Source organism: Rhyacophila brunnea, unplaced genomic scaffold, assembly GCF_057557595.1.
Source record: "Rhyacophila brunnea isolate RB1 unplaced genomic scaffold, BYU_Rbru_1.0 scaffold_23, whole genome shotgun sequence".
Lineage (NCBI taxonomy): Eukaryota > Metazoa > Arthropoda > Insecta > Trichoptera > Rhyacophilidae > Rhyacophila > Rhyacophila brunnea.
The window spans coordinates 29943331-29968731 of NW_028232893.1; the positions used below are offsets into that span (position 1 = coordinate 29943331).

The window sequence follows — 25401 nt, forward strand, 5'->3', positions numbered from 1 at the left end:
TATGCAAATCAACCTTCGACGGTTTGTCGCTAGATGCCTAAAGTTTAATTTTATAAAGATATATTATTATCAGTGAACTTTTGGTATTTTTTATGATAAAAAAAAAATGATTTAAGACATGTAAAGAAAATCATTATTGAGTAAATTTATTCTTTCTAGGTGTATCCTTTAGCATATTTAGCATCTAAGTTATTATTATCTATTATATTTTTCTATCAAGCATTTATGTTGGTAGCTAGTCACTAAAATTAGTCAGGAATAGGGATGCCACAGACATAATTTTCAATCTTGGAAGTATGGGATTACTATCTTTTTAAACGCTGTATTTCTGTCAATAACAAATGCAACATACATAATAACATGTATTTATATTGTAATTCCTATTTTGAAATAGGATGAATATGCAGTTTTCTAATGGCACTTTTAAACTGTTTCCAGGAGCAGATGAATCCGGTGTACAACCCGCAGGTGGAGCCCATCTCCCCGCCCTTGCCAAACGACATGATGGCGGAGGACCAGTCCTTTCGGACCACCAAAGACGACCTGCTACAGCAGATTGCCAAGGTGGACCGGGAGATTGCCCTTAACGAGCAGGCGCTCGGCAAGCTTAAAAAGAAGCAGGCCGAGCTGGAAGAGGTTGCCTCCAAACCCACCGTCAAGAAGGAGGTAGAGTCAGAGGTCATCCCCAAGCATCGTAGTCTGGCGCAGAAGATCTACCTTGAGAACCGCAAAAAGGCTGCCAGCTCGCACGCCGTGCTCGACCCTCTCGGCCCCCGCGTTCGCCTGCCCATCTACAACCAGCCCTCTGACACCGAAGTCTACCACGAGAACAAAAGAAAGCACCTGACGTACAAGCGGAAACTGCTTGAATACTTCAAAAAGCGTCGGGCGGAGACCGAGGGCAGGGAGACCTATCTCGTTCAGACTTACTCCAAACTCATGACCGAGTGGCTGAGGAAGGTGGACAAGGTGGAGAACAGCCAGAAGCGAAAGGCGAAAGAGGCCAAGAACAGGGAGTTCTTCGAGAAAGTATTCCCCGAGCTTAGGAAGCAACGGGAGGACAAGGAGAGGTTCAACCGGGTGGGAGCCAGGGTGAAGTCGGAGGCCGACGTGGAAGAGATCGTCGACGGCCTCCAAGAGCAGGAGCTGGAGGACAAGAAGATGCGCAGCTACGCTGTCATTCCGCCCATCATGCACGACGCCCGTAGGAGGGCCGCCGTCTATACCGACACCAATGGTGTCTGCGCCGATATGGCTGGAGACTACAAGGAGAGGCGGTTATTGAATGTCTGGGCGGCTGGCGAGCAGGAGATATTTAAGGAAAAATACCTCCAGCACCCTAAAAACTTCGGCGTGATAGCTTCCTATCTGGAGAGGAAGAGCGTGCAAGATTGCGTGCAGCACTATTACTTGTCCAAAAAGACTGAAAATTACAAGCAGCTCCTAAGAAAGTCGCGCCAGCGGACGCGATCCTCCCGAAATAACCCGCAGAAGCTCAACCAGAATCCCAACTCCATCATCGTCGACATTTTCACGACGGGTGTCACCACACGCCTGCAGAGGGAGCAGCAGCAGAAGACGGGCGGTGGCGGTAAAGACAACAAGGAGAACAGGCAAAGTGCTTCTTCCAATTCGGGAGATGACTCCAAGAACGCCAGGGACCCCCTCGCCATCAGTTCTAAAGACCTCGCGATGGCCGCCGCCAAGGAGAAAGAGATGGCGTCGTCCGATCTCAAAGACTCGGACCGGGACGACTCCAAAGCCTTCATCACCCCCGTCACTATCTGCATGTCCATGGTGGACGGAAGACTCTCGGATTCCGTCGCCGTATCTTCAGCGGGCAGTCCGAGCCACGCAACGAGTTACGGCATGAATTCCGCCCCCGACTCTCTGGGATCCGCCGGGCAGAGTCCAGACTCCCGGAGTTCCCCTGTCGTGGTCGGGATTAATTCCGGCCACGCCATCATAAACCCGCCGTCGGGCAACTTGAACATTGGCGGTGGGGGAGTGAACCAAACCACGTTGGGCAGTAATGGATTACAGTGTATGCCCCTGCCCACCACGTATATGGGGCAAGTGAAACAGTCTCCTGGGGAGGCTACAGTGAGTAGTGGTACAGGTGAAGACAGTTCTCGAACTCTGATAGGCTCCTTGCCGCCCTCACCCGCTTCCACGCCCGTTCAGGGTGCAGTCGACGACAGCATCATGCAGGAGGTGGACAAGGAGAACAAGAGGTGAGTGTTTGATTTCTTCATTTTATATCTCGAAATGTTGAGGGAAGAAGGTGGAAGGACATGCAGTGGGTGACAGCTAAAAAGGCTATTTTGATATCATAAAAACCACTAAAAAAAGTTTTTTTTAAGAGCCATGATATTTTAAATCTTTCTGTACGGTGTTGAAACACGGACTGGACTCGCAGTGAATTGACACATTTCTTGATCTAGGTCCACTAATCTCTTAGCTTGGCATCAAAGAATGTCGAGACACGTCTCCAATTCTTAGGTCACATAATACGAAAAGATCCGAGCAGCCGATCACTGGCTCATTAAAAACGTGATGGAATTAACAATGACTGAAGCAACAAGATCATCGCAGGATTGCTCCAGATGAATGGAGTCAGCGCTAGCGATGCCTGTAATTTCAGTAATGTGGTAAAAGACATTCTTTCCATAACAAATTAACTGCCAACTAAATAATGTGCATAATATATTTTTTTCTATGGATACAGATTCAATAATATTTTGATAATATGATAGATAATACATAATAATATGATAATAGTATAAAATAAATGCAACTACTGAAATATGAGATTTTGTGTGCAACAATATTTTCTTTATGAAATGATTTTGACATGGCAACAAAAAAATAAGTGTCGATATTTAAAACATGGTTAGAGGATATTTTGGATGTAAAAAAGGACTTACACGATAACTGCTTCGATTTCATAGATTTATAAAGCTGAATCAGTATAAATTTTTGTTGACCTGTTTGTCCGTATGTTGTTTAGAAGGTTGTTGCACAGCCGGTTACGGAGTTGTCGGCATTAAATAGAAACTGCTGATGACTGAATTTTAGACTGCGAGAGATACACAATGGCCCGGGCACTTTGCAAGTAAAGCAATTTTAACCGAGGTATCTAAGGTGACATGTAGTACATGTCTAAACGGGATACCGTAGAATACTGTCAATAAATAAATGATGTTACCTAAAAGTGACATAGTGTCGGCCCTCTCTCGTTACGAAATCGTAGTTTGTCGTGAGCTTCATAGTGGCAGTTTATAATTTCAATCACAGAGGCCGCGACAACCTGTTGTAAAACTTCGATAATTTGAAACAATAGTTAATTCGAGAGTTGGAAAAATATTTTGTTCCTTATAATGAGAATATTATAAAATGTCAATATTTTAAATGTATTTCAATATTTTTATTTAACTATTTTTTTATTCAATGAATAATTCCCAAATTTGAAAATGTAACATTCTTTATTTAATGTACATAATTTAAAAACACAGAGTAATAATATAAAGAGAGCAGGTATTGTTCAGTAAAATAAAATCATGTTTCTTGCATATAACCTCAATTATTATTATTATTAACTTAACTATGAAACGTTAACCAAAGTGTTGCTTCTCAGTAAGGCCACCAAATTTAAACTCAGCATAGTTAATCATATCGCCTATTAAATAAACTAAAAATAGTTACCACTAACTTTATATTTAACGCAAAAATAATAAATTTTAGCAATAAGTGTTTTTAAATGAATGTAGAGTCATTCAAATAAATATTTACCGGCGATGTTTCCAAAAAATATTTAATTCAGCTGTAGAGATTCTATCTTACCTTAATAAGCATGCCGAATGCTTTCTCACTCGCACTTATGGTTCGTTTTTGTTCAGGCCTTGCCTCAGACATATTATATAAAAAATAAGTAGTAATCACTGATATAATAATCATAGTGGAATAATTAATTAACTGGATTACTCTTTACATCGTCTATAAACCATGTTAGTAATATTATTCGACTGTGAGAATTCGGGGTGGGTCCTGGCTTCCTCCAACAACTCTTTCTACCTGTCTCCATTCATGGTGGCCGTTTACCATTTTGGTATACCAAATGTACTGCACTCATTAGTAACAATATTTAGAGGCCATCTATAGACTGAAACCGTATGCGGTTTAGAACCGTCAAGCATACTAAACTTATGATTTCTGTTCATGAAAATACAGTCGAATTTGGTTATTACGAGCAAGATGGGAACGACTGAATTTGCTCGTTATAAGCATTACTCATTATATCAGAGAATAGGTATTTTTAAATGAGCGGTCACAACACAAAAAGTTGCAATTCAAACAAAAATACACAATTAGAATTTTTCCCTGAAACAAGCATGGAAGAAGTTGTTTATTGTAATGAACGGTGGTAGGCCTACTACCTACTGACTTCAGCTTGGATTTTTTACATGAAATTTCAACAATATGCATGGATACTTTTTCAATGTTATCAGCGAAAACACCAATTAGGTACTTGGACACTTAACTAGTGTCATAAACGAAATACGATCCAAGCGGCATCGGTCTACTGTAGGATGTTATTGTTTAGGGTCGAAAATGTTTTTAAGTATATTTTATTACTTATAAACTTAGTGAAAATATTCATGAATAAAAATCATAAGTTTAGTATGGTACACAGTTCTAAACCGCATACAGTTTAGCTAGAGGTTAGTAAGTTTAGCCAGTGAATTTTTCATCTTCGTTTCTGCGAAAATACTTTCTTCGCTGTTTTATTGCCGTTCGTGCAGTGCACATGACCTGACCAGCGCCCGTTTCCTAATCTTCATTGATTGAACTATGCTGCAATCTTCAAATCAAAATCAATATTATTTGTCCACGATGGCTGAGCAGCTAACACATCTGTTATAATGTCGTGGGTCCAAGGTTCGAATCTTGGGTCTGGCAAATACACATATTGTTTTTCAATGTGTGTTTGAAGCTGGTATGCCTATCATCCATTTCTCATAAAAATAATCTGTTATTACAAACCACAAACTTCTTATGATAGGACATGATCAAAAAAATAAATTATTAGGTAGTTATTTGTTGGAAAAATATGTATTTTCAATTAAGTACACCCAATCCTCTTTTTGCACGGATTTTTTTTGCACGGTTTCGAAATAACACGGTTTTACAAAAGTACTGATTATTTTTTATTTACACTGATTTTTTTGCTTTAACACAGTCTAAAAAGAATAAAAATGTAAGTATGTCCATATTTATCACAAAATTGCATTGCAATGGACCGCACCGCCACTGGTACATACATATGTTGTCACTGGATGCCGCCCAAACGTACATACTCGTATGCACATACATGGCGCCACTAATCAGTCACTTCGGGTTCGATACGAGAGACGCGCCGCGTGCTTCGGCGTCAGTGTCATTAAATATTTTCAGCGATGAGTGATTTTTCACCAGCGAAAAAAAGCAGTAAACGGGTACGTTTATTGTCAATAATTAGCGACACTGAATGAATATATTTCTCTATGCTAAATTTAATTTATATCGAAAACTATGTATTTTTATGTATAAATAAATAATTCGATTTATTTTTGAGGTCAATTGCACCTTATCCTTTTTTTACACAGTTTTGTTTTGGTAGTCTTTGGAACGTATCCCCCCTATCCCCCCGTATCCCCCCTATCCCCCCGTATCCCCCCATGTAAAAAGAGGATCGGGTGTACCTACATAATATTGTTTTTTTTTTTACAAACACCTACCTACCTCTAAAATTAACCAAGTACATAGTAAGCTATTCAATATACAGCATGTAATTATGCAATGTGATATCATAAACATTTTTTTTTTTTTTTTTTGCATACACATCATATATGGAAGTGTCATCGAATTTCACTTAACACAATAAGTCAATGTAGACATTTGTGTTCAGTCTATTTTTAACACTACTCCTTACTTGTATTGCTAAGTTAGAATTTCACCATAATAATCTTTTTTATTCCGCTGTCAGTAGTCAGCGTTATGTGGTGTTATAAAGACTTGGCCGTTTTGTACTTTGAGATGATGAAGTTTCCAAATCGATGGTAAATATTAAATTTATATTTACTTGGTGCAATGCAAAATGCTGTCATTTTGACCTTGGTCATAATATCGTTTCTTTTCCTCTGATCTTCATGTGTTGATCATGCCCTTTCTCCAATTGTTTTAAAGCACTTCCTTACTTTACATACTAACATTTAAGTTTTTAGATGCTCTCAAAGACATCTGCGGGTTGCGGCTTTATTTCATATTACTCAAATTTGAGACATTGTACTGCTATAAGTCTGGCACTCCATGGAGGGTGATATGTATATAATATACTCATATTGGAGTTGATGTCTGGCTAGTAAATCAATGGACTAAACATAGACCTGTCCAAACCAATCCGCCTCGCACCATACTCGGTCTTAATTGATTGTATCACAAAACCCTATATTTGGTGTGAACCATCAGCAGTTTTTCACGCTTGGGAATGTGCTTCGACTGATTTTACTGTGACTGATTCTCATGGGAGACAGGAGCTTAGATAACTAACAAATAGATTATTCCAATCACTGATATTCATTGTTCCAGTGTATTTCGATGGCCTCCGTTACCATGTGGAAAAAGTACGTCTTGTTCTGGCCCAATATATTGGTCTCTTATATAAATTTTCTAGTCTATGCATCGAGTGTTAACAACGACACAATGTCAATAGTTTGTTAATGTTTTAACTGGTATGCCTTCTTGTGTTCGTTCACATGCTTTTTAACCGTCTGCGACATCTGTCCAATGCACATTCATATAATATGTAACAGTAGCGGCGAAGAGTGCCTGTTGGACGGATGTGAGCGATGGGTAACTGAAAAAAAAGTGCACCCTTGGACAGTCATAGTAACGGAACTTGAAGTTGAATTTTTTCTTATCTTCAGTGTGTAGAAGTAAGCTGAATCTCTTGAAAAGAATTTAGCCATGTTCCAAACCAAATGTTTTTATCAGAAGAATAATACCGCCCATCAGTATACTTTCATTGTCATATAATTATTTCTTTTCAAACATACGGTTTTGTTTTTCTGATTATCCATGAGTTTCGCCTATTTTTTTATACGGAGGCTCACATATTTATTTATGACGTTATTACCAGCTTCCATACATGAAATTGGCTGTAATAATCTAATGGTTTAAGTAAGATAGATAGATGTCACTGTTCATAATTTTATAATGTTGATTTGCATTATTACATATTTCAATACAAGTCGAGGTGAATGTTAAATATTAGGTGTCGCTAGGTAAGGTAAGGTCTAGGTAAGCACTAAATAATCGCTTAGTAAGGAGTGTTAGCCTCTGCTTAATAGTGTACTTTACTCCATTATCTCTTGACAATGGCTTTTACAATGACCCCAAAACGTCGAGGAAAGAAGGAGGAAGAATTGACGATGACAGCCCAAAATCCAATATATTATGAATTCTATGAATTAATGCCGCTTAAGACAAGTATTTCTGTTTGCTCAATAATTTTTTGAATTTATAATTTCACTCTGTGAGATTGTCGGGGACGGGGACCATGCGTTTATAAATTCACCTTCTATTGATACTGCGGGGGCGGATTGTTTGATTTTGCTTTGTCGGAGTCGATCCAATCAAATCGATTCGAGGCGCTCACTTCATCCATTATCTTTATTACCTCTCCAATATGAATTTTGATTTTATTGATATCTGAAGGATTGCCAACAAGTGAGGCTGGTGCCGCGCTATAGTGTTGACATGATGTTTATAATTTAAGATATTTTCACTTACGCGCTGTACTAACATGGTACGACATTACTCCTTCGATCGTCTGCATCATAAAATTGTCACTTGCAATTTGTTTGGATCGACGAGCGAAATGGAGTTTTTATTTTTGCCGGAACAGAACAGATTCGACCGCTATAGGCAATGATTATTTCTTACGGAGGTACATAACTAAGACTGAATACCAACTTTTTAATGTTTACCATGACTTATTTCAATGTCAGAAACTAGCGACACCTTTAAATACTATGAAAGTATTGGGTCTGTAATTGTAACTAATATTCATATTATGAACTAGTATTAGCACAGCAGTTTGAAGAAATGGGAAAGACCCAAGGCCTGAACAAAAACGAACCATAAGTGCGAGTGAGTAAGCATTCGGCACGCTTATGTCTCCGCTCTATGCGTTGGAGTAAGAGAATTTCTACGGCTGAATAAATATTTTTTGTAAACATAGCCGGTAATAATTACAAGATAAAAAGAACTTTTCATATACAACGTTTTTAAATTTTCTGTTGAACCATATAAACTTGACTTGACTAGCTTAAACGATCAAAAAAAATTTGTACTTGACATGTCATATTGATTTCCATAGTAACGCATGTACATATTAATAATTCAGTTGCTAGGACCCCAGACCCCCTAGCAACCAATAATGGTGTCGAAATAACTTTTCATACGAAACAGAATTAACTGAAAATGAATTCAATTTCAAGATGGCTAAAAAAGTATTAAAAAAATGCATTGGCATCGTGTTCTAATATATTCTTAAAGTTTCAAATGTCTAGCTAGTCGGGAAGTTAGTTAAAAATCGATTGAACCACCGGACAAATAAGAATACAAGCTAAGAAAAACGTTGTAAAAATGGATTTGACTGATTACATTCATTTAAAAACTGCGAGCACTTGTTGCAGAAATTATTGTTTTTGTGTTAAATATAAAATGAATAGTAATTATTTTTAGTTATTTTAGTAGAACATAATATGGTTAACTATGTTGTGTTTGAATTTGGTAGCCGTACTGAGAAGCAACACTACGGTTACAACGTTCCATAGTTAGGTTGATAATAATAAAATTGAGGTTCTACTGTGCGTTATACGCAAGAAACACTGCTTCATTTTGGCGAAAAATTGGCACTATAATATATCATTGCTCTGAAGTAAGAAAAGTCTGTATATTTTTTTAAATTAATTCATTCTTTATTGAATGTACATACATAATTTTTCATAACATCTCAGAAACATACCTTTTAGTCTTCATGTAAATATTGTGCATAGATTATGTTTATTGTTTTTAACAATTATTACAAATATTTTGGTTTGCGTTCCGCATAGTATAATTTTTTTTTCACTCTGCTTGAGTTGAGTGGTAAGGCGTGCAGAATTGTATTTGCAGTTAGCCTGGTATCGAATCCTGGTGACTGCACCAAAGAAAATTTTAACATTGTAAAAAAGAAAAAATGCTGCGTTACATGCATCCTCTTACCATGCTCTGTCAGTCGGTATTGATAATTATTGTTGTTATGTCAGTAGATGAAAACTTAAAAATTACACCACACCACACAATAAAATTCATCTCAATTCAATCGGTGTAACGTTGCTTTATATAAATAAAATCTTTTAAAAATCACGAACCTCCCTACAGTTGAGGGTTCATTGTTTTGCTAAGTAATCGGTAATGTAATCACGAAATGGCGGGCTGTGGGAAAGAAATGAAAATGAAAAAATAGTATTGTTTGAAGAGGAAGAATAAATTGGTAGTAGCGCCACCAATCAAATACCCATTTGCATGCCAATCAATCTCATTGAGTGCTTTGTGGTTACATTGCGCTACGCCCTCAAGTTTATAACTGGTAATTGAAACAGACTTTATTATTTTTGTTTCGTCCTCCATTCACAGATGGGACTGTCTAGTAATATGGAATAAATTTAATATTTTATTTTTAATTAAAAAAATATTTTTTTATTCCTTTTAAACATAGGTATATAGATATTAGTACACCCCCTATGGGTGGGTATGATACAATTATTACAAACAATATATTATTTTCCTCTTATGTCTTATTTAGAAGATCATAGACATAATTATAATATCAGCAGCTTTTTTTTTACAAGAATTCATTCTCTGCCTTTCTTATGAGTCTATTTTTACAAGATTTCAGTCATCGGCGATTTTATTTGACGTAGATGACGCAGACGTAGGTGTAGTCGATTAGTCTGAATGTTTAAAAGGGGGCCTCGAAACAGCCATACAAAGGTCTTAAAAAGATGCACGTTTCTCACAAATTCTGTTTATTTTTTTCGCTATTTCGACGCAATTTTTTTTGCCATAACTGAAGATTTGATAAATAAAAACAAAAATATTCGAAATAATATTTTAAACTATTAGATTTTAGGATTCATATAGAATCATTTTTTGTTTTATTCATAAGATGTTTATTATGAAAAATAGTGTCTCAAATTTCAAATTCAAATTCAAAATTTAATTGTGAACATTACAAAGTATTAATTTAATACGTTCACAACATGACATAATATAGAAACAAAGAAATATTATTAAAACAGTAGATATTATATAAAAGTTGAAAAGTGTAAATACAAAAAAATATAAAGTAGATACAAGGAAGTACACCGAATGAGCTAAGCAGACAATATTTTAAGAATTTATAAAACAGTGTCCACCTATAAATACTCGGGGAATGGGACGATTTGGCACCGCGAACTGGCCTCCGCCGATTGGCCTCCGGTAATTGACCGCCGGTACAATCGGACGCCAGCCCAATTGGACGCCGACCCAATTCGACGCCGACCCAATTGGCCTCCGGGAGAATTGGACGCCGCACAGTTGAATTAAATGCGCAAAGGAATAGACGTACGTTACGATTTGTTGGAGTAAATAAGCAAGTCAGTTTACTATGATTCTATCTTCTCAGTAGTTGTACCTTATACATTTTGCGCTTGACACATTTTTAATATAGATTGAGAATAATTTTTATGCCTTATGATGTTTATTAAAAGAAAATAATTCTTCCCTCGCTAAAACTTAAAGATGTGCATAATCAATTAATTTATTGTCTATACATGGCTACTTATTTATATTTACAACAAATATTAAAAATAATGTTAGATGTCAGAATGAAAATTACATTATATTTCAGCGTTTTATCGACTTAATATTATAATAAAGCTTAAACATGTATAAATGCGTATTTTAAGATAGTATGAAATTACAAACAAAATATTAAGTAAGTTATCTGGTAAATATAAATGTTTCAGTAGTTTGATTGATAAACTACTTAGGTACTGGGTGCCGGACGAAATCCCGAAGGCCGAAATCCCAAAAAATAAAAAAATACAAACATCAATAATGTGCGCAATTTTTTCAGGAGAGACCATTTTGTAGAACGGATGGATTTTGTGTCTCTTGCAAAATTGTGCAATTCACGATTGCGCAATTGTTGATGTTTGTATTTTACATTTTTTTATATTTCCACAAAAAATGGGTTTTGTGTCTCTTGCAAAAATTGCGCAATTATTGATGTTTGTATTTTTTTTATTTTTCGGGATTTCGGCCTTCGGTATTCCGGCCATTCGGGATTTCAGCGTTCGGGATTTTGGTATTAGGGATTTCGGCTTTCGGGATTTTAGCATTCGGGATTTCGGCCTTCGGGATTTCGTCCGAGGTTTCAACGAGGGAAGAATTATTTTCTTTTAATAAACATCATAAGGCATAATAATTATTCTCAATCTATATTAAAAATGTGTCAAGCGCGAAATGTATAAGGTACAACTACTGAGAAGATAGAAGCATATTAAGCTGACTTGCTTATTTACTCCAACAAATCGTAACGTACGTCTATTCCTTTGCGCATTTAATTCAACTGTGCGGCGTCCAACCCTCCCGGAGGCCAATTGGGTCGGCGTCGAATTGGGTCGGCGCCCAATTGGGCTGGCGTCCGATTGTACCGGTGGCCAATTACCGGAGGCCAATCGGCGGAGGCCAGTTCGCGGTGCCAAATCGTCCTAGACCCAAATACTCGTCCTCATGCAGGTGCAAATGTAATGCAATATACGAAGTGATTTGGTTGAACATAGTTATTGCCCTCCCAATTGGCATTAGTTAGCTCTGCACCTTGGGAGAACAAACAATTAGGCCCGTTTCAGACGGGACACCGGTGTCGCGTCGATATAATATTGGACACTTTTGTATTCGAATAAGTGGGCCTTTGTATTATGTTTATGAACGCCCCAGAGATAATAAGTCAAAGCATAATTTCGCGTTATAAATTAGAACATAAAACTGGCTGCGGTCATAAAAACATGTGTATCGGCGGCTTGAGAATGTAGCGGCCGACGCGAAAGTGTACCGGACACGCGTTGACTCATTAGCTCTGGGGCGTTCATAAATATAATACAAAGCCCCCTTTATTCGAATACAAAGGCCTCCTCTTAGACTATAAATACATCTAGACGCCACCCATTGCATTGCTAAATGAAGCTGCGTGCCGTGCGTTTGGTTTGTGGGCGAGCGAACGCATTCGTACACAAATGTTCGAGACGATAGACCATTTCGCTAGTGCTCGCCCAAAGTGCTCGCACTAGACGCCCAGGATTAAAATATAATTTTCTATTTTTTTTACGTTATGTAGTATTTTTAAGCGGTCAAAATGCAACCATTAGGTGATTTTAAAGAAACACTAGGACACTGATATTAAAATATATAATAATATACAAATAAATTATCACGAACATGTATCAACTTACTATGAAACGTAATACCATCTTCTTGCTTATCAGTACGGCTTCCACATTTTAATACAACACACAGAACCATCGTTTCTACTTAATTAACTAAAAATATTTACCAATGACTTTATGTTTAACACAAAAATATCAATTTTAGCAACACGCACTCGCAGGTTATCGACGCTTAGTTAATACTTTGGACGCTGAAGACGCACATGCGCGTAATGACCAGGCGGCCGATCGATGTAATTAACGTGCATTTTAAAGGTGCTAATTAAAATCTCATTATGTAGTCAGCAGCGAATGAGTTAAGCAACAAACTAAGATTTGGCAGCGACACCACAGCAAATCATCTCACACATCTGTAAACCTTTTATCTTACTCTAGCGCGTGTCGCAGAGATTATAAGGATGCCGAATACTTTCTCACTCGCACTTATCCATCGTTTTTGTTCAGGCCTTGGGCCTCCTATATTATATCGAGCGCGACACCGGTGTCCCATCTGAAACAGGCCTTACTGATGCTCCCTCATTCAAGTTCTCCATAAACAGTCATCAATTTTATAATTATTGTAAATATTACACATTGCTATCGAGCTATGTATTACATGGACTTAAAATAGATTCAATTATTTTAGTTTAAATAATATTATAATACTCAAGTTTATTTGAAAGTTAATACCTATAATGAATTAACATTATCTAATCTGTCCTTTGATAATGTGGGTAACTAACTGCTCTGACTAAATCGCTACTCTACTATTAATTTATCGTACATACCTGCTAATTAAATAATGCTTGGATACCTAACCAAATACTGAGTAATTATTTCGAATTTATATTATCACTCAATGTTATACTATCCCATGAATGTTAAATACCTGAAAGATGTAATATTAAATTTACTTTATAATCAGTGAATCACAAATAATAAAAGTTGTAGCTAGTTGATTTCAGTGATGTAATTTTATTTTGAAACTGCCAACTGTCGTTTTCTGGGTTACATGTAAATTGTACGTAACACATTTCACCGTGGCGCAGTTCGCCGTGACTTTTCTTACCGTATTGGTACTTTACGGCCTCCAATTCTTAAATTCCTTATGCCTTAGGCCTTAAATTCAATATGAACATTAATTCAATTTTCATAGCTGATTTTGGCAAAATTAATGAATTCAAGAACGAAAACCTAACCTAACAAATAATCCAGTATATCGGCTATTTTCAAAAATTGTTTGCTACTGGTTTCATGTGAAGTGTAAACCGACAAGAACCGTGTTTTATTTAGAATTTTATGTCAGTACTATACGACCCAAAGAGTTGTACGGTCTTTAATATACGGCCATATATTTCCGATACAACATTTCACGGTGAAGTGTGATACAGCAAACTGCATACGAACAAGTTTCCGGACACGCGTTTTCTATAGTGATTATAATGACCTGTAGATAGTGTAACCCTTCAGCCTTAGTTACTTATGGACGGTAGAGTTTCAAGCCGGGATTTCATTTCGGGGAGTAGTGTGGTAATTGATAAACTGGTGTTTCTTACCAAACATATTTGTTTGCGTACTAAATTAAACATTCGACATGTATATTAATATGATGGTTGTATACGGTTATGCAATAATTGTTTTTTTCATGTCGGAAGGGGCTCGAGAGTACAACATGACCTCTCTCCACTTACATTTTAAATCTTACATTTGGCTGCTGGCTTAGGTGGCGTTCTCTTGCCGATATTAACTGGACCTGTTTAGGTATCAATACATCAGTTTACAAGCCTCACTGATGTATTATGTAGTGATACTAATTCGAATTTGTATCTAGAATGGGTTTATTTCACTATTTTTAAAAGTGTCAAATTGTAGTATGCAGTCCCCTGTATCACAGTTCACCTCGAGCTGTTGTATCGAAAGAAGGGCCGTACAGTATTGATATCAAATTCATGTCTAAATTAATACAAACCACCAGAATACAAGGGAAAGACAGTATGAAAATAGGATAGATAAGTACCTAAATTAGTTAGAAATACACTCTTATCATAATAATATATGGCTGCGAGACGTGGACCCTCAACACGAGGGATGTCCAAAGGCTAAGAGTCACACAGCGAGGCATGGAAAGGTGTATGTTGGGCATCACGCGAAAGGACCGTAAGATAAACGAATGGGTTAGGAAGCAGACAAGAGTACGCGATGTAATAGACGTTGCCAAACAGCTGAAATGGAGATGGGCGGGGCACATTGATCGCCAAAAGGACGGCCGCTGGACAAATGCCGTCATCCAGTGGTACCCAAGGGGCACGAAACGGCCACAGGGTCGCCCTAAAAGCCGCTGGATTGACGAACTGGTAAAGTTCGGCGGAAATACGTGGCAGCGAACGACACAGGACCGAGAGAGTTGGAGAAAACTTGGGGAGGCCTTCATCCAGCAGTGGATTGACCCCGGCGGATGATGATGATGATGATTTATATAGAATTCTGAATGATTCAAAAGTAGGTGTTTCGTGAAATGCTCTACGAACAATGCGTAATTTTTTGGTCGCAATGAAGTATGATCATCTGTTTCCGGCACGATAGCTCACGGTGAACTGTGATGCGGCGCACTGCATACGTGCAATGTTGCTCTTGTATTTTGGATTCGTTATAAAATACCCCATGAATATAATATATAAGTAAATACAAATACATATCGTCGGTGTTTTATAAAAAGGGCGAATCGACCATTTTGCCGAAATTGAGATTTTAAAGCAAAAAAATATGTAGGTACCTCACACTAGCTTTGTTGTGTAAAAACGGCGAATTTGAATCTCCACAGGAAAGTACTTAACGATAATCGTAAGGGCGAATATTCACTTAGTGTTACGGATAAAAAGCGAATTTGACATGTTAGCCGGCTCGCACATCACAACTCGCCTCGTGTGCCTGACCGCCATAAATCAAAACTTCCGAGAACAGGCGGCCAGTGTTGCACGACACAACTCGCACATATGAACGAAACGAAACGTATTGATATTTCATGCGGTGATCGGCGTGCCGGTATTTATAGGAATGACCAATTCGTAGGTGTTTTTTCGTGGCTTCGACCCTTCGACTCGGAGCCGGAGAAGGATGCAACATGTCGATTGCATCAGCCAGATGTTTTTTTCAGACGAAACAGTTGCATTTGATCAATATGCGAAGCTCCATTTGGCAACATGTGATTTGTGGTTTCGTTAAATAATGATAACGTCAAATCGACGTATTCGACACGTTTTTAGGCGAGACGAGTTCTGATATGCGAACCGGCTTAGAGTTAGGCCTTTTAAAATATTATATTATAAATCCTATTATAAAGACAGTAGGTATTCTTTTTAAGCCTTATTTTCTTGACATTTATAATCAACCACAAGTAATTAATAAATAAATATCAAAAATTAAAAATACTCATGTAAAATACTCGTAGCATTTTGGTTAATTCGCTCTTTTTACAAAACACCGACGATATGTATACTATCATCTTTCGAAAGAATCATATTTTGTTATGAAAATTTAATAGTGTGCCGAAATCTACCGTTTTTTTTGCGTTATCTATCAATTATTGTATTGTTGCGCTGTTTCAAACGACAACCCTCGCATTTTCTCATCCCTGGACCCTCCCGGCCGATCGCCGCCCCTGCGGGATGATCCGCTCAGTGTTTGCCAGCGCGCGTTGCCAATCAAAAATCTCATAATTAATTATATTTCACGGCAGGCTGCGATGTTTGAGCAGTGGCGGCGGCACCCTGGGGGAGGGGGGGGGGGATCTCGCTCGCGCACCGCGTTTGCCAATGATGGATTCGCTCATTCGTGCCGATACAGATCTCATTCGCAGTAAAATTAATTAATAAATAATATTGCCTTACAATATTTATTTAGCTACCTAAATCACGTTAAGAGCTTTCGAAATAATTGGGCACATATCTCTCCGAAAAACGTTTTTGATTTTTTTTTAAATAATTTAGTCGCTAATTGAATTGATATTTTTAGAATTATTAAAACATTAACATTATATTATGTTGTTTAAACAAACAGTTTGGAACGTAACTAACAAGTAGTTTACTGAATTTATTGTACTTATGTATTTATTGAACATAGGTACATAACTTTAAAACACCTTAGATATTATATATATGGGTGGTGACTGGTGGTAACCGGACAAAACAGAACATGAACAAAACAGTGACAAAAGGGGGCCAGGGGGAAAATGAAACATTATTTTTTGTGGAATTTATTTAGGTTAGGTTAGGTCATTATTTCGTTGTACCTAGTCACCCAATCATTTTGAACATATTATATTGATTAAGATGAGATATCCTAAGCTTGCCGGCAACAGCGAGTTAAGTCCAGTTTAATTGTGGCTTTCTAGCGATTAGGAATGCAGAAATTAGGTATATAATTTGATTTATTATGGCGTATTGAAAATCTGTGCTTTTGAAAATCTATCAACATAATAGAGATAGGACAATTTCAATATTAAATTTATATTTTTCCTGAAAGGTGATAGTTAATATTTATCGTTGTTCTGTTTTGTTATGGAATCATGGGTGATTCACAGTAATTATGGATAAAGTCCATCAAAATAGATCCTGAGATATTTGAACCTAAAGTTAAAACTCCTTTTGTAAAATTCAGGAATGTTTTCACTGTATAATACATACATAGACATGCTAGCACAGTGATGCAAAACCTTTTTATCAATAGGAACAACTCTCAGACTAATAAATTGGTTACATGTAAATTGTACGTAAAACCTTTCACCGTAGCACAGTCCGCCGTGAGCTTTCTTATCGGAAAGAGATGGCCGTACGGTCTCCAATTTAATTGGATTCAATATGAACATGAATTCAATTATCATAGTTGATTTTGGCAAAATTCATGAATGAAAACCTCACCTAACCTAACTTAACAATTAATCCAGTATATCGACTATTTTCAAAATTTATTTGCTGCTGGCTTCCTGTAAAGTGTAAACCGACAAGAACTGTGTTTTATTCAGATATGAATTTTATGTCAGCACTATACGACCCAAAGAGGTTGGATGGTCTTTAATCTACGGCCATATATTTCCGATACAACATTTCACGGCAAACTGCATACGTACAAGTTTCCGGACACGAATTAATTGTACATGGGCTGCACGGGGTAGGTACGTAACGCCGTTGATTGTACCCTACATTCTCTCTTCTTTTATTTTAAATGAAATATGTACAAAATCGTGTTGTTTGTGTGTTTGATCCATTTCGAGGGCTCAACGGGTTAGACAGATGGCTAACATTCTTCGCAAAAAAACTAATGATATAATCATGATGTGAAGATTTTTTTAAATGTAATATTAATTGTTGATTTTGTTTTATTTTCGCAGTGAGACGTGTATAGCGACATTAGCGGAAAACAAAAAGAAGAGCTCGCGGCGGAAAGAGAACTGCGGTGGGGAACCTATGGAGACCAGCGACGACGACCTGCCGGAGAAAGGTAGGAACCCATGACAATCACGGTTTATTAAACTTTATCTATTGATTACGAAAATCATTAATTTAATCATGTCGTTTTACGATTTTAATTATTGTGTCCGAACCTTGCCATGAAGCAAAGAGTTTAAAAGTGGAATAAGTACTACAAAAAAATTGCGTTTTATTAAATTAAATCAACAATATAATGCAGTTCCACCATGAATTGACAGTTAACAAAAAAAAAATAATGAAGCAAAGACGCGATTTTTAATTAAAACATATTAACCCTTCAATGGGTCTATTCTTTACTTATCGACCGCTAAAGTGATAAAGTGAGACATAATATCAAACTTAGTGTAGGTTTGTATCAAAGTATTAGCACTTATTGTAACACTTACAATAAGCAGCACCTCTCTTGGATGTGATAAAATTTTGAGCGAGATAGACAGTTTTGACTGTTTAGTAAACTTTAGACGGCTAACCCATTGTAACAAATATAATACCTCAATACATAATATCTAATAAATACTATAACTTTATCACTTTTCGGTCGATAGTCGCCTTGTGTATAGAATAGATCCGCAAGGGTACGTAGTCAGTGGCGAATATTCCATACTAAACAGACGTTTAACTTGACTTGCAATACAATAATTTGATAAATACAATTGAATTGCCAAATAATATTGTGAATTGATTTATTATTCCAGTTGCCTAAAGTTTGTGCAATTTTGTCGTATTTGAGGTTTTAAAATCTAAATGTATCATAAAGAAAAGTTGGGTATTAAAGATCACTGAAGATCACTATTGTATGAATTCTGTCTTGGCACCGTATTTATCACTCTGTCATGACGGATTTATATCTCAGAAAGTGGAAAAATTAAAGGAAAAGTGTGTTTTTTATATATGTATTAAATAAAATAATGCAAATCGACAATGTCACTCATTGATATTTACAGGAAATTATTACTTTTTTCGTAATTATGAAAAGTAGTGCTATAATAGTGGTTGTGCGTATTTCTCAAAGGAAAATAATGTGAGTTGTGGCATGATGCTACTCATTCTATTGGTAAATAATGGAATTACAATACGAATCTTTAAATTGAATGAAATTACTTATATTCGTATATGTGTATGAAAATTACTAGCGTCGCACTTTAAAATATTTAAAATTTAGAAGTTTTATTTAAAAAGGAAATTAATGTACCTATACGTAATATGTATATTACAACACGTTGATCACCATTTAAGTGTGTATTGTTATTCTTTACACTTGTTATAATCCTTTGCGTCCGTCCTACGTGCAGTGTTTCCCCATGTTTATAACGGCTGTTGCACATTTTGCGTTTCGTACAGATGCAATTTTAAAGAGTGTTGCATATTATATTTTTTGTGAGTTGCATGGTGATTATTAGATACTATAATGCTTCGATAAAAAAAATGCCTTCTCTTAGCTGTTCAAAGAAAATTATTAAAAAAAAATAGGTTGTTGGTTTGTCTAGCTGGCTGTTCGAAACCTTTTTATTTCACGGCTTGTAAATATAATATAAACTAGTAATTGTCATCGGTTGATGATAACAATTCGTCAAGCGGTATTTTCGCTAAATTAAGTTACTATGTAATTATATTACGTTCCCATATGATTTTGTGCTAATTTTTTTCGTAATATATGCATCAAATCGACTCAGTGGATTAATATTTTTGCCAGTTTAAATTTGTCTTATTTAATTGGAAGGTTTTGTCAGTAGTTGTCATTTATTCCTGCCGATGGCTCGATTCGTTAATGCAGTGGGTTCCTTATTTGTTAATATTATATTATTGTGTTTTTTAATGAACCTCGTTTTGATATACTAACCGCGTGTATGATATTTGTATAATATTATAAACATCGTTTTGTAATTATTTTTAAAAGAGAAACGATGATATCTGTTTGGAAGAAAATTGACGTTTTATTTAAATCAAGCCCAAGTTCTCTGTGGCCTATTACCGGTTGAGAACTACTGCGTGTCTGCGTTAATGCACAACTGTGTCAAATTTCCATGTGTGTGTGCATCAGTGGCGAAGGGTGGAGGTAGGCTGTTAAGATCCCCGAAAAATGGTGTACATTAAACTTTGACAGTCATTTGTTTTCATTGAAATAAGATTACAATAATTGACACATGGTGTTGGTTAGTTTTCAAAATTCAATTAAGCCCTGCGAAAACCAAGCCATAGGAAATAATAGTTCAACAATACTCGTCTATCTAAATATCTAAAATTATGGAATTGAATCATACATAACTTTGAATATTTTATAGATAGAATAATATTTTTATCTATTATAGTTTGGTTAGGCCGGGCGTAATGAATTTAAAAAATGTACCAACAATATGTGTTATATGATTATGTATTCTTAATCCAACGAAAACAAATGATAGTATGAATGAACAATTTTGTCGTATCGCCCAAAATATACCCATATATGGTTTGGTTAGGCAGGGTTTAATTGATTTTTAACCAATACCATCTGTAAATTATAGTCTTAGTGCACTATTTATGGTAGATCTTAACAGCCTACCTCCACCCTTCGCTACTGGTGTGTATACTGGGGGAATATTAGTAAAACAGCAATACGTTTTATTTATGTATCTATTATTTCCTCGTTGATTATTTTTGGATTTTACAATAAATAACAATATTTTGATATGTAAGTTTTTGGGGCATTATTATATTTACAATTGCTATGGATAATAGTCAATAATACACTAATTAAAAAAATCAATAATGAAAATACATATTACTTATTCTTAATTATCCAATGATTTATTAAAAGATGGGCAGTTTTTGTACAGGTAATTTCATCTACCGATTTGTATTACATTATAATGTTTCTAATTATCGAAAATTATTAAATTTACAATAACTGTTTGCCGCGTCTATGGAGGGCTTTATTAATCATTATATTTATAAATGCTATTCAAAATAAATCGAGCTTAAACGTGTTTCTATACATTTCTGTATCCTGTCATATGTACGATTTCGCAAGTACAGATTTTGTACTTAACTATCTTTTATAACCGTTTGAGTCTATTCATAACAGAAATGTGAATTCATACATAGACACCAATTACCTAGCTGAAAATCATTTAAATTGTGTTTCTTTGTATGTATGTTTTTGATATATTATACAATTTCTCCACCGAGAATTCACTTCGGAAAATATTATTTAAAAGTACAATTATTATTAGTAATAAATTAATGTTCATCGGTTTCTAAATATATAAGGCCGACGCCAGTCCTGTGATTTTCATATGTGACGAATTAATTGGCATTTTTTATTTGTCTCTTTTATTACTGAGTATTTTATATGTCACATTATTTAAATTAAATCATAAACATCACAAGCCTGACGTTGACGTGTGACACTGTTTCGTCGCAATTATTTCACTATTTCGATTCACTGGTGTTCTGTCACCGATTGTTCATCTTGCACTTCGACTGTTTCCCTGGGCGCGATCCCGGCCTCGCCCCCTTCGTTGCCGCTCGTCGAAGCCTTCCTCTTCTTCTCCGGTCCGGCCGGTTGCTGTTTCGCAGTCTCACTTCCGTCCATCTCTTCAGCGTGGCACATCTTCCTGTGCTTGTGGACAAAGTAATACGAAGGAAACTTCGAGCCGCACGTTTTGCAAGGGTAATACTGCACGTTCATGTCTAGCAGTCTGACTTCTCTGCGAGGTCCAGGAGTGGTCGGTGTTTTTCCACCTCCCGATAGTTTGCGCACCTTGCAGCAGGTTTCAGAACTTGTGTCAGGTGTTCCTCTATTCACAGCGTCGATTGACACAGGGTTGAGGTGTCTTCTAGCATGCTTTTGGTAGCAGTACTGCGACTTGAATGTATGATTGCAGTACACGCAGGTGTATATGGTTTCCGATGGGTACCGGGCAGGTTCGTCACCCTCGCGTCCCGGTCGATTCTCGTCTCTCTTCATAGATCTGATATCTTCGCTCATCTGCTTTTGAAGACTTCTACTGAAGGCGTTGCAGTTGTCGTAAGGGGAACTGGTGTCTTCTTCTATTTCTACGTAGCTGTCTTCTGAATCGCTCACGTCCGGTTGGCTCTCACCTCCGCCGTTGTAAGCAGCGTTTAACACTCGGTGAAACCTTACCGGTCCATCGCAGCAGGCTACGTCCATGACGATTTTATCGTCCACGCTTGAAAGACCGGTTCCCTTTGTTGGGTCGCTTTTTTCTTTCGTATCTTGCGCAGAAACACTCGGCTTAGGGATTATTATATTCGCTTTTGAAGATTTTGTTTTCGTTTTGTTCTTTAATATGACAGTCAAATTTGGTGTTATATTTTTTGGATCAGGCGTCGTCAAAACATCGACGCTACTTCTGCTGTCTTCAGAATCTGTTACATTTTTATTTTCTGTAATAATCGTGTCTTCAGTGTTGTTAATTGCAGATACACTGTTCGTTACAATATTGTCTTCTCTTATGACGTTCAATTCAGTATTATCAGTTATGACATGCTGTATGTTGTTTGTTTCTTCAGTTCTGGCTGCAAAATGCAATGGTAACAAGTGTTCTATTGGTCTGAATGGAGTATCATGCGTTGGTCTCATAAACGAAGAAGGAACGAGAGTATCATTTATATAAAGCGGTCTGAATGAAGCGGGCGGTGGAAGATAAGGAGGGAGCTTCCGACTGGCAATCGGCTTCACCACGACGGTCGCTGGTGACAGTGCTGGCGCTGATCTTCCCTGCGCAAGAAAACTACGACACAACTCCAAAGCCCTGGGCATATGCAGTAAATGGGTAGCTAATAAAACTTGATAGATATTCTCAGGTGAAAGTTCCAAGTATCCTGTGTACATATATGCAAGCAACGGCCAAAACTGCTGCGCTGATATGTTGGGTATGTGCACTACTGTTTCTTCGCTCGGACGTATTGCCGCGTCGTTCTCGTATCTTGGACTGTTATCGATGTGGTGCTGCGGCGCTGGTCGCTTCTGGTCTTCTTGGGGCAGGACCGATTTGAAGTAGCCGCTGTGGGCAGCCAGGAGTCTGCAGTGGGCGGCGAAGCGGACGCCGCCCGCGTGGACTAGGGCGTCGGGGGCCCCCAGAGCACCCAGCGCGGCCCCCCCGCACGCCGCCCACGCGCGATACAACGACACCATACTGTCAATTTTTACGACCGGCCTTTCACACTCTTTTGTCCGCACTTAATGATTGTATTTGAAATTAAATATTTCCGTTTAGCTATATTTTAATTATGTGGATATGTTTTAAAATGGTTCTTATCACACTATACTGTACTACAAAATGTTTTTCTACACTGAATAGTAAAATTAAACAAGTGGAATATTGATATTTTTTACCGGAATTTTATTTAAATTTTTTAATCATTCTTATTCTATCATTTATGTATTTTTATTTAAAACTAAATTTTTACTATCAGTAGCGTTCCTAAAATAATTTATTTACACTTATTTACTATGTACATTTATAAAAATAAGTTTATTGTTATTATTCAGACAGAGTGGCAAGTGATTTTTATAATCTACATTTTGTGTTATTTTAATAGATAAAATATATTATTGATGTTTAATAATATTTTACGTTGTTATAACGTTAATAATTAATACGTATTTATTAAAATAAAAACATAATTACTATATTTATTATGCCGTATTTAGTCTATATAATTTAACAATGCGTTAAATTATGTGGAATAAGTACTAAATAATAATATTATTGTGATTTTAAATTACCTAATACAGTGTAATTGTTATAAAGCTAGTAAATGCATTTAATCAATTTTGCCTGTAGGTATATCGGCGTTTTATTGCCAATTAATTGTGGTAGAAAGAAAACGGACAACCCGGAAAGGGATGACTATTTTTTATTCAATTTTTTAAATTTAATTTGATTGAGACTGATCGACGTGTTCAATCATCAAATTGAAACAATGGCCATATATTTTAATGCTTTTAATAAAACCTGACACACATGGCGTAGCAATTTTCTTTAATTTCTCCGTAGTATAGAATTAATACCGCTATACCCAATTATTACAATAAAACTAATTAATAACTACAAAAAAAAAGACGAAAGCACATTATTCAAATTAATTTAAAAGCAATTAATTTCAGTACAGGAATATTAAATTTGATCAATACGCCTACAGTGTACATAATCGTTTTTTAAAAGTGCTATACATTATTAAAATCGAGCGTTTTTTTGTTGTTTTATCATACAATTTAATTCTATTTTAGCAGGTTTTCTAGCAGGGGAGCACATCCTTTATTAAAACAAATAATAGTTCAGCATTCAAATTACCAAATTTATTATTAAAACATTAAAAAATGCATAGTTAAATAGTTGACTTATCGGGAATGTATCAGTTAATTCATAATATGTTTTTTTTGTAATGTGTATTATAAATTTATTTGAAATCGTCATCGGTGCACTTGCTCCCGCCGCACTCCCACCCCTTCGATTATACAAAGTAATCCAATTTGATTGATATGGGTAGTTTTGACGGGCGTTTGGAAAAATCGTTTTTTAATTATCCGTTTGTGTTATTCGCAATTAAAATCACCTACTTATAACATGCGATGTCCATCTTTCGTATTCAATGTCCAACGGGGCCGTAGGTCAGTGGCATGTTCGATTTCGTGGTTTGGAAGATTTTGAATAGTAAGGATTATAAAATATAAACAATCTCACGTTAGCAGGTGTATATTTTTAACCGAATGGAGCTTGCAACGTATTTATTATTTTATCAAGTCGATTTATATTTAATTATCTGTCGGTTTTTTTTTTTGAATTATATTTTTGTTTCGATCAAAAGTAAATTAACTTAATACTATCGAATGAGGGTGGTTTTTGTAAATATTATTTAATTGTAGATGATTTATCAATTCGATTTGATTAAAATGTCGACGGATTCATCGGTAAATGTCACATTTTCACAGCGATTAAATTATATTTCAAAATGGTTTAAAAAATCAGGTTTTTATATTAAAATGTTGATTTTTCAAATAATTTTTAACTATCTAAGATAAAATACTATTCAAATTCAAAATTCATGTATCATATACAGTATATTATATTAAAATCTTATTTTTATTTTATATTGGATCATACAATTATTAATTATGTTAAATGTTTTAAGGTGTTTAGGTAGTTTAAGATGTTTTAAGGTAAGGTTTTAACTAGTGCAGTTATTTTAAAGTTTCGTATTTAATTTTTTTAACGAATATCTAGCTTATTTGTGATCGGTTTTATTATTTAGTTTAATTGGGAACATATTTTTTTACCTTTAATTAATACGCATTTTTGTTAAAGCAATAACAATATAACCACGTGTTTTTTTTTAACTATGCGATT

The 25401-nt window shown here is 36.1% G+C and overlaps 2 protein-coding genes across 7 annotated transcripts in view; one reads left to right on the top strand and one right to left on the bottom strand.

The window, feature by feature from the left end:
• Smr (nuclear receptor corepressor smrter) overlaps nt 1-25401 on the top strand; it is a 436555-nt gene that overhangs the window by 363656 nt on the left and 47498 nt on the right. For all 6 annotated transcript variants that reach the window (XM_085950580.1, XM_085950577.1, XM_085950576.1 and 3 more), the window contains 2 exons: nt 439-2234; nt 17947-18056. In XM_085950580.1, coding sequence (XP_085806706.1) covers nt 439-2234; nt 17947-18056 — 1906 coding nt within the window. The remainder of the gene's footprint in view (nt 1-438; nt 2235-17946; nt 18057-25401) is intronic.
• LOC147069837 (uncharacterized) lies at nt 21468-23186 on the bottom strand. The gene has a single exon (XM_085950732.1). It carries the CDS (start codon nt 23184-23186, stop codon nt 21468-21470), a length of 1719 nt encoding a protein of 572 aa, XP_085806858.1.